Raw genomic sequence first — 13,952 nt, 5'->3', positions numbered from 1 at the left:
TCTACAATGTTTGGTATTCAAGTTGTCCAATTATATACTCACCAACCCACCCATACACTCACCACCGACGAGAGCACATGCAATTGCACCCCTTGGTAACCTGCCTGGATGCTACTAGTTGGTACTGTATAATATTATTTTACTTTTATGATGTAAATTACAGTTTGCGACAAACATAAATAAACACTATATATTAGTTCGAGTAATATTTTTCTGAAGGACATTACTTTTTGTAAAGAAAAGTAGATTGCGTGAGGTTTATACTCGTAAGTTCAATTCATAATAGAGCTCTTAAAACACGTGTCACGGAATTCACGTGTACACGTGAAATACATGTTTACCCAAAATATATATCTATTTTTAAAATGGTAAAATTAGTAATTTTATGTTATACACTTGAAGTTTTAATAAAATATTAATAGTACAGTATTAAGTTAAGGATATACGTTTTTATTTTGGATTTTACACGTGACACGTGACACGTGAATTCCGTGAATTCACGTATATTAAGAGCTCTAATTTATAAGTGCATCTAATATTTTACTATTTATATTTGTACGATTAACTGATTTTTTTATAAATTTTAAAATTAAGTGAAAAAAATTACTTTCTATTCTTAATTTTGCATAATAAATAAATACATATTATATACAATATGCGCAAGAAATGTAAAGGTAGTAATAATTTTAGATATATGCAAATAATTTTAGACTCCTAACATTTTCAATGGATACCCGTTTATGATGTTCTGTACTTATTTCCTACATACTATTATGTTCTATAAATATTACAATTCATGAAGTAATCTAATAACTAACTTAAGTGTACATACATTTCTATTTTGGATGAAAGATACAGAGTCAAATCCTAAGTATAAGGTAAAACATAATAATAATAATGTTGATTTTCATACTTTTATTTTATATCTATTTAAAATCGATATTAGAATGTTTTTTTTAAGAAAGTATCATTATCTAAATGTATCTGGTCAATGAGTTCCGTTACCAATGAAATTACTTTTATATGACTTAAGAATCATATATAGTTGCAATAACATACCCTAAAATCACTAAATAAATAAACACAAGAATAAGTACTATCAAATTTCTCATGAAATATAAATACAGTGAATATCAATATATCATTTATTATAGTAAAGTATTAAATTACCGATTTCCAAAAATTTTAAAATAATAATTCAAGAATAAAAAAAGATGAAAATTTAAGAAACCGGTTTTAAAAAATAAAAATAAATATTAACTCTTTAATTTTTTTTTATATATTTTATCTAACAATTAAATGAAAAATAATCATTTATACAAATTAATTACATGCTATACTTTAAATAATAAAAACATTTTTTTTTTATAGGTTACAAATTAGGTGTTTACATTTTATACTTAATTGATATATACAACGTTTTATTATTCAATAATGACGAAAAAAAATAAATAAAAGCAATAATAATTTATAAGCTATATTTTACTAAATATGCAACAAAGAGTTTATTCATTTTCCTTGTTTTGGCCAATCAAAATAGATATAATTAAAAGAAAAAAAAATAGTGTTTTAGTAAATAAAATAGTAGGAACCTATTATATAAATGAGTATTTTTATATATTTAAATATATACATAATTAAAATAATCATATAAATCCATTAGTTTAGTTATTTTTCAGTTAAACAGTTAAAAAAAAAAAAAAAATAAATAAATAAAATATAAATACATAATTTATATTTAAAAGCCTTTTTAATTATTATATATAATATATATATTATATATATTTTATATAATATAATTAATTAATATTTACTTATTAACTAACTAGTAATTTTGTATTCTCCTAACCTTTTCTCCTTTTTTTTATTTCGTGGCCTAGATAAATATCCTTGCAATATTTTTGATTGATTTAGTTTCTCGTATATGTACATTTATTTGTTCATTAATCTTATTGTCCACATTTGTACGATAATCTTATTTTCCACGATTGATTCAAGTGGATCGATTAAAGCGAAATGGATTACAATGTATGTACTAATTATAATATAATATTATACTGGTTACAGTATTAGGTACTGATTATATTTAAATAAGGAATGTAATTATTTTGTCATACAAATTTCTAATCTATTTTTGAAGTATTAAGATATTTATTGTATGTAAAACTTGTTGAAAGTACAGTATATGTATTTGTAAATCGGAACATATATGTAATACCCATTAGTTATATAGAATATTTGAAATTTTTCCTTTATTAACAAACATTTTTGTAAGCTTTTTACTTAACGAAATAAATTTATTCAAAAGGTAATTTTTTCTGTCCATAAAATTTTTTTCATTATTGCTAGATAAATTATAATGTATTTAATATATTACAATGTTTAGAGTATATAACTTTTATTATAATTAAATATTTTTATAGTAGTATAGTTCTGTAGTTTTTCTTTTACAGCTTTTAACAATATGTTAGAGCTACTTTGTTACTTAGCCACTTTGTTCGAGGCAAATTATTACATTCATCCTTTATCATATTTTGTTGTGGATGATAATTATAATATTGCATTTTAGTTCCTTGGTTTTTCAAATTTTTTAATTTCTTAAAAGAAGTTATAGGTTCTATTCATAACATATAATAGTAACCAAGTATGTAGTTCATTGTCATGATAACAAACCTATTTGGTAGATAGAATCTTAATAATATTTCTGTAATAACAATTAATTTGTTCTTGGTATCTTTATAATAGTACAATTATTTTATCTGCACTGGCAATAATAATATTTCATAAATTCAACTTTATTTAAATTTATGTTGCTATATCTAATTGAATTTTGACAATCTATGTTTGGAGACCAATGCATTTCTTTATTTTAAATATAGACATTATCTTAAACTGGTGATATTTTTTATCGAAAACAAACTGCCATAATGTTGAGAGCTGCTTGTCTCAATAATTTCATTTGGTCTACCCAGTATTTTTTAAAAAAAATTAGTACTTATATTTATATATCTAATATTTATTTACATTGCTGTAATACTTGCAGTCAAAGATTTTTTTTTCTATGCTGTTAATATGATATATTGGCACTTTCATCTCATTAAACTATACTAAAATTAACATTAACATTAGCATTTAATTCTAATCTTCTCAACATTTTTGGTAACCTCAGTTTATCTAAATTTGTATTAAAATTTAATAGTGCTTTTACAGACGCTGGTGGTCGCACTTTTTTTTTATTTAAACGCTATATGACCACCCGCTATTTTAACACTTATTTTTAAATCCAAATATTTTACGTGGCATTAAACTAATAATGATTATTTTTGATGGTGACGTAAATATGAAAATTTCGAATCGATTGATACATTGTTTACCTTTAAAAGATTTTTCATACTTTTAAATATTTTTCTTTTATTGTTCTATAAATTTACCTTTATGCATTCAAGGAATAATATTAAAATTATAGCGTGACCTAGTGGGGAAAACAATAAAATGACTGCGAGCGGTCAGTCAACGTGTTAATAATTTTTGTTCTAAGCTTGTTTTTGATGACTAAGGTGGTTCTGAATTTATATTAGAGCTTTTTATTTTATATTTTTTTTTTATTGTGTATTGAAAGACTATTTCACTTTGTAATAGCATAACAATTTAATAATACATGGTCTACAAACTTCCTATATTATATGAACATAGTTGCTGGTTGTGATAAGGCCTTTAGTATTTTTATTTTTTAGTCATATTGTAACTTATATCTGATTTTAGATTCTATTCAATTATTCATATTTTTATTATATAATAATTTAAATACAATTTATTATTTGGAGTATTGATGAAGATGACATTAAAAACTTACGTTTAGCTACTCTTATGTCTAGTAAGAGAAAATCCAATGTAAAAATTAATACATTAAGAAGTATATCCGGAGAAATTTGTTAAAGAAAATTCGCCACTACTTCATCGGGCCCTGCTGCTTTCCTTGGTTTGGCACTTTTAAATATATTTCTTCCATTATATCAAATCCTTCATCCATTTTGATGCTACTTTATTATACAAATATTGTAATTTTAATAAAAGTTCAAAACTATTATATAATATAATAAATTGTAGATGTTCTCTTATAGATGTAATTCTGTATGTAAGCAATAATCATATATTTTATTGAATATTTAAGAATAATATTATACTTATCTATATTCAGATGATGGTGATACTTTATCCCTAGGGGAAAACGATGAAGATGTGGCCGAACTTAACAAATTAATGGATATGATGGAAGCTGAAGTTAATGACAAAGATGTTGAAACGTTAAAAAAAAATAATAAAAGTATAAAAAATTATACTGATTACACTGTGAAAGTTGAGGAATCAAATGTTATAAATCCTTCAAAGACTGTTAAAAATGTAACATCTCTAATTAATCCACCCAAAGAAGAAGTAGAATCAATTGAAACTTTAGAGGAAATAAGAGACTCTCTCGCACAATGCATTCAAATAAATTCTAGTGTTCCCTTAAAATCACGATCACCATTTAAAAAAAAGAAGTTAAAATTTCCTTACAGTAAACTTCGAAAAAGTTCACCATCAAGATTGCCCAAAAGATTATCACCTTTAAGGAAAAAAAATCTTTCTCCGAGGAGATACTCTCCTCTAAATGATGAATCTTTGAAAGAAAAAGAAAAAGTCAAACCTGTTTATGAGCAAATAGAATCTAGGTCAATAGATCCTGTTTCATAAATCAGAAAAAGAAAATTTGAGTCCAACAAGTTGATTGCACCACCAAGCAAAAAAATTCAAAACCAAAAGGATTTGAAAGTAATAAAATTACAAAGATATGTTAAATTAAATAATTTTCCAGAGAAAATGAATGACAAAAAAAGACCAAGAATTGTGTTTTGGTATGATGATATTAATGATTTGCTCATGGATCAAGGTGTGTAGCTATATTTTTATAAATATTAGTTATTTATAATATTTATATTATTATTGTTGGTAATATTGTATTAATTTTTTATTTTTAGGTAATAGATTTCATTATTACAGAGAAAAAAAAAGAAAACAACGATAGTAGAACCTGAAACTTTAAAAGTATATAGTGCATCAGTAGAAGAGATGTTCTAAGAGAATGAGGAAGATGGAAGTGAAAAAAATTTGTGATCTGATTTCTAATTTATTGAACTTTAAATTTAATGTTTTTATTATTTTTTGATTGAAACCTTCAATAAATAAAAATTATAATTACAACTATTGGCTTATTAATAATTTTGAATATTTATGATTTATTTTACTGTCTAATATATTTTAAGATCTAACGATCTTCTAATATTTTTGATTTTATTACTATCGTATTAAACATACTGTGCCTAGTTATAAGAAAAGCTTATCCAATATATTTTATACTGTTTTCTTTTCACTTTTTTTATAAATTCTAAAATATGGAAATAATTTGTCAACAAATCACTTGTTATGAAACAATGTTTTATTTTATAAATGTGTATTTTTATATGTGGATTCCTAAATTATAATTACTAATTTTATAAATAATAACGCAAAATAAACATATCAACTATTAATTCAAACTTTAATGTAAACATATTTTAATGAATGAATACTTGTATATTATTTTTATTAGGACCGTCTTGACTTTGAATTTTGTTTTTGATCAAACAATTAAATATATTTAATCACTTACAATGTGCCTAATGGGTATGTTAATAGTTTATATTTAGTATTACTGGTTTAATTATATCTGGTATAGAAAGTTCATAAAATGACATTCAGTATTGCCTCACTAAAATTAAATTGGGGGAAGGAGGCGAAAATAATTTCTTCTACCCACCACCTATTTTATCATAAAAAAAATAGTGTATTCAAAGATAAAGTTAACACGAAATATTTCCAACGCATTACATTTATTTAATCCTGGTTTTTTTTTTATCTGTAAAAGGACTTGAATTTACACTTATTTTCGAAAAATTCAAATTATTAACATTTTGCTCCGTCTATACGCAGTAATCAATGGTGAATGTTGGGAAGTATGGTGGTAGCCTGTACGCGGCCCTCCCTACATGCGCTTGTAGATTTCCTGAAGACCCTTGTGTACGAAGACAGACTACGAGCGTATCTAATACCACCACCAAGGCGCTGATACCCAGCAACAGACACAGTAATATGCAGCCTTTAAACGGCCCTTTCCAGGGTCATTCAACGCAGATATTAGGCCCATGTCTTAAGGTATGTCACCTAAATATTGAAGGAATTTCGTCAGCTAAGATTGAAATTCTATCTAAACTTATGAGAGAGGAAAAAGTTGATGTTATTGCACTCCAGGAAACGCATACATTAGATGAAGCCGACCTCCACAAAAGAGGACAAATAGCTGGTTACAATTTGATTGGAGCCATACACCATAAACAGTACGAAGTTGCAACCTACCTTAACTCACGCATCAGCCATGCGAGAGCAATAGCTCAAGAGATAGTGGAAGAGGTATTTATCCTGACAGTAAACGTGAGTGGAGTAAATATAGTAAATGTGTATAAACCACACAATACATTATGGAATAACCCACCATTGCGTGTTCTAGATCATCCAACAATGTATATTGGTGACTTTAATAGCCATAGCTTACATTGGGGCTACGATGATGACGATGATAACGGAGTAATACTATTTGACTGGCTTTCCACAAATAACATGGAGTTAGTATATAGCGCTAAGGATAAGGGGATTTTCCATTCAGCCAGATGAGGCAATCACTATTCACCGGATTTGGGAATTATCTCGGGATTGTCTTTAAACGACAACACTATGTGCACCCGAAAAGTACTGAATGACTTCCCACATAGCCAACACCACCCAGTGCTCTTGGAATATGGTCTCCAAATCCCAACAGTGCACTCCATCTCGAAACCAAAGTGGAATTTCCAAAAGGCTGATTGGGACGCATTTGCTAAATAATTAGACCACATAGTGCAATATATTTCTCCAGTTTCCATCAACTATGAGCGCTTCGTTAAGACTATTAAGTTAGTAGCAAAGAAACATATTCCCTGGGGTTTTTGAAAATCATATGTCCCAACTTAGGTGTTAGAGTGTAGCGACCTATTTGAAGAATTCTAGATATCAATTGAGCAAAGTATTGCGGACGAGCTAATAAGAACATTGAACATAAATAGACGCAAAAAGTGGCAAGAAACTACTGCTAACTTAAACTTCACACACTCCAGCAGGAAAGCATGGAACTTAGTAAAGAGGCTAGGTGCGGAGACCTCAAAGACAAATTTATCTGACAAAGTAAGTCCTAACGATGTCGCAACTAGATTAATGAGAGTGGCCAAGACCAAAATGGACAAAGAACAAAAAACAGACATTAAGAAACGCTTACGGTCAAAAAAGAAGGAGATAGTAACAAGTGCAATCTACAGCTCAGATTTCTCAACAGACGAGATTAGAATGGTACTTAAAGAAATAAAACTGAATAAAGCAGCTGGATTTGATGGTGTATATTCGGAATTTTTTAAGCATAGTGGCCATAAAACGCAAGCATGGCTAGCTGCTTTTTGTAGTGACATCTTGGACACGGCGACTTTGCCGAATTTATTCAAAAAGACTAAAATCATTGCAATCCTTAAGCCAGGGAAAATGAGTACTGATGCAACACACTATCACCCGATCTCGCTACTAAGTACTACATATAAAATTCTTGAGAGACTGATTCTTAACCGAATCCAGCCAGAAATTGAAAAAATATTACCAATAGAACAGGCAGGATTCCAGACAAACCGTAGTTGTGCTGAACAAGTCCTTGCGCTAACTACCCTGATTGAAAAAGGTTTTCAAAACAATCTAAAAACAAATGTAGCATTCATTGACCTTACAGCAGCGTATGACACAGTGTGGAGACATGGACTATTATACAAGCTGGCTAACGTAATTCCCTGCAAAAAGATATTGACACTTATTGACACTTGTAGAAAACATGTTAACCAATCGCAGATTCCAAGTTTTCATGGGAGAAAAAAAGAGCAGGTGGAGAATATCTAACGATGGACTGCCGCAAGGCTCAGTGTTAGCACCTACGTTATTCAACCTTTATATCCATGACATACCCATTACTTCCAGTTTTAAATTTCAATATGCAGATGACATAGCTTTGGCTTACCAGTGCAAGGACATGGGTGCAGGGAGCAAAATGTTCACCAATGAGCGATTATTTTTATAAGTGGAGATTAAATCCCAACTCGTTCAAGACAGAAGTATGCGCTTTCCATCTCTATAACAGACAAGCGGATCGTGAGCTTCAGGGTTAGTGTTTAACAACATGATAATAAAATACAACCTCTCTCCTAAGTATCTAGGAGTAACTTTGGATCGCTCTCTAACTTTTAAGGAACATTTAGAAAACTTACAGAAGAAGGTAAGATTAAGGATAAATCTTTTACATAAATTAGCTGGGACAGGATGGGGGTCAGATGCACATACACTGAGAATTGCATCCCTAGCACTAGTGTATTCTACAGCTGAATATTGTTCAGGTGCTTGGCTTAATAGCAAACACGTCAAAAAGATTGATGACAATTAAATAGTGTCATGCGAGTCATTAGTGAAACGTTAAAGTCAACTCCTTTAGGATAGCTCCCAGTCCTGTCAAATATCTCTCCTCCCGATATTAGAAGAAAGCAAGCTCTGGTTAGATTAATTGTAAAACAGGATCCGCTAAACAATTCTATGTTATCACAAATGCTGTGCAACACCCCACAAATACGTCTGAAATCTAGAAAACCTCCTTGGATCGCTGGTCAACACCTTATTCTGACCAACTTTAATTCAACCACGGAATGGCGTACTGCATGGAATAATCTTTCACTCGAGAATGCTGACTTAGTCGTTAACCCTACACAACTTCTGGAGGGTTTCAAACTACCCCGTCAAGAGTGGGTATCTTTAAACCGTATCAGAATCGGTCATGGAAGGTGTGGTTATTCTATGCACCAGTGGAAGCTTCGAGATAATCCTGCTTGCGATTGTGGAAATGCGGCTCAGACAATACAACACATCGTGTCAAACTCTTCTAAAAGAAAATTCGAAGGTAAAATGAGTGATTTCTTTAGACTAACAAGTGAAGCTCTTGATTGGATAGCTACCTTGGATATCAGACTGTAGAGAAAATATTGAACTACACGATAGGTATTGTTATATAACCTATTATTATCATTTTTATATGGACTATTTTTTTTTATATGGATTATTTTATTTTATTCTATTATTTTTTTTATTTTTTTTTATTCCATGTTACAACTTTTTATGAATATTATGTGTCAAATATGCCATACAATAAATAAATAAAATAAATGGCGAATGCTAACTCTGATGTACGGGCATGCTCATTTGTCATAATGTTTTATAGTTATATTTAAATTATAATTAATAAATGGTACACAAATTTGTATTAATTTATTAATAAGACTTTAATAATATTTAACTAACTAAACAATATTAAAAAATAGGACAATAAAACAAAGTGAAGAAAAATTGTCGTATTCTCGTACACTTAAATTTTATAAATTACTATATTGATGAAGTGCAACAGAATGAGCATGCCTTGGGTATTAAATACCGCGGCTGCTAGTAGAGGTGATCTCGGAATAACTGGTATTTTACAGCGGTAACAAGCGTTGTATAGCTTGCGCACACATCTATCGCATGCTCTGTTATTAAATGTTACAAGGTATAACAGAATTATATTACATTATTGTAATACATAATGTTCTTTTAAATATGTAATATATTATTGATTACAAAATAATTTTTGTATTTTGATTAATAACGTTTTTATACATTAGTATGCGGCGCATGCTGAACATGCCTGGGGAGTTCGCCACTGTATAAGATACAATTTATTATTTAACATAGGTAGGTTATTATTAATTATTTATTTATTAATATATTATAATACATTTATTTATTTATATTAAATATTCAAAATTAAAATCAAATTATTTAGGTATTTTTCATATTATTAAGAATCTTCGGTAGAGTTTATATGCTTTTTTCAATTTTAAGTGCATAATAAACACTTAAAAGCTTCTTTGACCTTTCTCTTTCTAGTCTGTTTCGTAAGGAATTGTGGGCATAAGACCAATTAGAAAATATTCTTTCTAATTGTGCTGTGGATGCTGGAAGATTCAAAAGTTTTTTTGCTATGATTGATAAATCTTGATGTTTATTTTTAGCTAGAGACCAAAATGTACCAGGCGTTAAGTGTTTTTTCTTAAAAAGATTGGGTAAAAAAAATGTTTGTACCCATGTATAAAACATACGTATATTGTAATTGGACGTTTAATACGTGAGGTATAATACGTATAATACATCAATTATACAATTAGGTGTAATACATCTAACCCTGATAACACAGTCTTCGTATTTCAGAAGTACTATTTTATCAGTGTGCTTAAAGGCTAAAACATACGTTTGTTGTACATGAATATACGTGGTTAATAATAATTTAATATAATGAAAGTATTTATTTGTTAAAATATCTAGAAATTTTGATTACAATAATGATTAAAAATTAAATCGAATCACATATAATTTTTTCAAATGTAAGTTTTAAAAAGGCAAATAAAAAAAAAAACTCTATCATACCGTCTTGATTTCAGTGTATGCTGTTGAAATTTGGATGCTTCAACGTATACAAATTCCATAAATAGTTAAATTATCTAAATGCCATATAATAAAGTACAACAATGTGGATGTATAAGCACACAATAGTATGATTAATATGACGATATTTGCGTGCAATTATTTTAACATAATTACCTACACAATAATTATTGAAATCGTTACTATACGTCTTACTTAATTCTGGCTTACAATAAACAACATGTATCGCACATACCCGCGCACACCACACTTTGTTTTTCATTAGATATAATATTTTATATATTTAAATTTTTTATTTTTTTTTACCGTAGCTTATACATATACATATAATTAAAATATTTATGGAAATAAAACTAAATAGTTGAAATACAAAAAATTATATATAAATATATATTAACTGAAAATCAATATTCATTAGTATAAAAAGAATATTCGATGAGAAAATTCATATGTATAAATGATTATACTTGAAGTTTTGTACGAAAAAAGTGTTTAATGATACCGAACCAAATCGTTTAAATATTTCAATATACGAATAGCATTAGCACCACATATAATAAGTGATTTTATAGTAATATTTTATCAATATTTATAAATATCGTTCAGATTGACATGACCTTACTATATTTAGCTTAACCACTGGTATAAATGTTATACTATTTAAGAAATTGTAATTTAATGTCAATCTCCAGATGTTAAACATTTTTAATCGCATTCAATTATTTATTTTAAAGTTTTCTTTTGTTTCCTAGTCTATTTTTTTTTTTTAATAATCATCATTTTATATTGTACCAATCCATAAATGACATGTGACAACAATTGTAGTTCCATAAATTTGTCAACAAATTGTAATATTTTTCACTATATACAATCTTTTTTTGAATACTTATGGAAGTTCAAATAACTCTAAGGGCTAATCATACAAATAAATAAAATTTAGTTAAATTATATAAATATACACAACACACTCAAAGTTTATAATTGATTGTATCTTAATTGTTAATTAAAGTATTACAATGTAATTTTAAAATATTGTATATAATTAAGATATTAATTGTAAAATATTAAGATATTATTTATTCCATATCAAAGCATTTTGATTATATTTGTATACGTACGAGTTAAGATACATATATATATATATATATCTGTAGCTCAATAATATAATCAAGGTTATAATTATTTTTATATAATTATTTTCTCTTGCGTGTTGTAGAATTAAATCATATAGCACTTAAATATTTTTATTTTTATTTTTACTTTTGATAAAAAATGGTGTAGTAGTATTCACCAATACGTCGGGGACCTTGAAAAAAAATAAATTCTTTGCCGGGTAAGCATAAAAAACGCATGTTAAAAATTAAAGTCATGCTAGAATTACATTAAAATCTGTAATAGTACTATTTTTGAGAACCTAATTTTAAAAATAAATTTAATATGTTTTTATCATTTAAAAATGATATGAATTGATATAATGATAAAAATAAAAGAAGCCATCGTCTTCTTTCAATGTCAACTCGGATGTTCCCCAAGGTGGACATATACTCCTCTTCTTATTTTTGTTGTTCGTAAATGATCTAGATAATGCGTTCCGCTTTTGTAAATATTCTCTTTTTTCCGATGACTCAAAAATGTATATAACAATTAACTTCCTTGAAGATTGTGAAAGGTTACAAGACAATTATGTTTGTATTATGAATTGGTGCATTGATAACCGTTTAAATATTAAGGTAAATAAATGTTTTCAGATATTCTTTATCTTCTTTATTCTTCATCTCAACAAACTTTCAAAATGGTGCAACACATGGAAAATTAAAGTAAATGAACTCAAATCCACACACGTCACTTTTACCCTCAGACCAAAGGACTGTCCTGAAGTTTCTTTCAATAACTCAGTAATCCCCCACTCAAGGGAAGCTAAATACCTTGGCCTCTTATTCGACAGGAGACTCACCTGGGGTCTCCATTTCAAAAGCAAAAGAAAACAACTTAACTCCCACCTACACCTAATCAGACCTCTCCTCAAATCCAATATGAATTTATCCAACCGTCTAATTTTATACAAAAGTCTCCTATAACCAATATGGTCTTACGGTATAGCTCTCTGAGGCACTGCCAAACCCTCAAACCTCAGGACAATTCAAGCGTTCCAATCCATCTGCCTCCGCATAGTCACTAAAGTCCCATGGTACGTCACAAACGCCACTCTACACGAAAATCTCAATGTCCCATCCATCAACCAGACTGCAGCCAATTTCTATTCAAGACTCCACTTCAAAATGCAAAGCCAACTTATATCTCAACTTCACTCCAATACACTTCCAGGTAACCCTACCCGACGCCTTAATCGGAAATGGTCCAGAGATCTTCTCAACACCCAAAATTAATTTAATATTCATGTAAAGGTAGCTCTACTGTGAGTTTCCCTTTTCACCGTCCCATCACTGTCATTCCTCCAACAAATTTACTCATTGTACATATAATAGTATAGATTGTAAATATTCAATAAACGATATTTCATATTAAAAAAAATATTAAAGATATTCTTTACCAGGCACAAAAAACCATTACTTACTTATAATAACTCTATTTATGAAACGAGCTTGAATCAGTGTCTTCCATCAAAGATCTAATAAAATCTATAAAGAATCATTCTATCTGCAGACTTTAAATTCTCAAACCACATTTAATTTATTTATAAAAAAGTTATGCAAAGGGTTTATTAGAAATCAATGTCATGAATTTATTAATATTCAATATTTAAAAAATTTATATATCTCCCGGGTTTGCTTGAATTTAAAATATTAGTCAATAATATGGAATTCGTTTTAAAATGATCAAACAAGTCGTACACATAATATATAATCATACTTCTTAAAATACTTATCTCATATGTTTATGTTGAATTTCCCCACTAAAGAAATTTCTTGTAAATTAGGTTAACACTTACTAACTTCTAAATGAAAATTGAATGATGTATCATTTATTTATAAAATTTTAAATGGCAATATCATCTGTCCTGAAATAATGGAAAAATTGATTGGTTGATTCCTACTATTTACACTTGGTCTAGGTTTACTTTTAATGAACCAACCCATACCCAATCGTACAGTTTTAACATACCCAAAAATCGTATGCTTTGGGATTAAACATAGTGTAAAAGATTTTGACTTCAATTTTGACTGCGAGTCTCAATTTCGGTATTTAACTTTAAATTTTGACTAAAGAATTGTACCTACACCTACGTGTTTTATTTTACTTCTGTATAAATAATATTATTTAAAAATTAC

At 28.2% G+C, this 13,952-nt stretch overlaps 1 protein-coding gene across 1 annotated transcript; it reads left to right on the top strand.

Annotated features, from left to right (window-relative positions):
* On the top strand, positions 1-5,132 carry LOC112692333. The gene is made up of 3 exons (XM_025566973.1): positions 1-121; positions 4,199-4,930; positions 5,019-5,132. Exons 1-2 carry the CDS (start codon positions 109-111, stop codon positions 4,732-4,734), a joined length of 549 nt encoding a protein of 182 aa, XP_025422758.1. The 5' UTR covers positions 1-108; the 3' UTR covers positions 4,735-4,930; positions 5,019-5,132.
* The last annotated feature ends 8,820 nt before the right edge of the window (positions 5,133-13,952 follow it).

This window comes from Sipha flava, unplaced genomic scaffold (genome assembly GCF_003268045.1).
Source record: "Sipha flava isolate LNK unplaced genomic scaffold, YSA_version1 73_pilon_pilon, whole genome shotgun sequence".
Taxonomy (NCBI): domain Eukaryota; kingdom Metazoa; phylum Arthropoda; class Insecta; order Hemiptera; family Aphididae; genus Sipha; species Sipha flava.
Note: the sequence above shows the minus strand (reverse complement) of the source record. Positions and strands in the feature narration are given on the sequence as shown.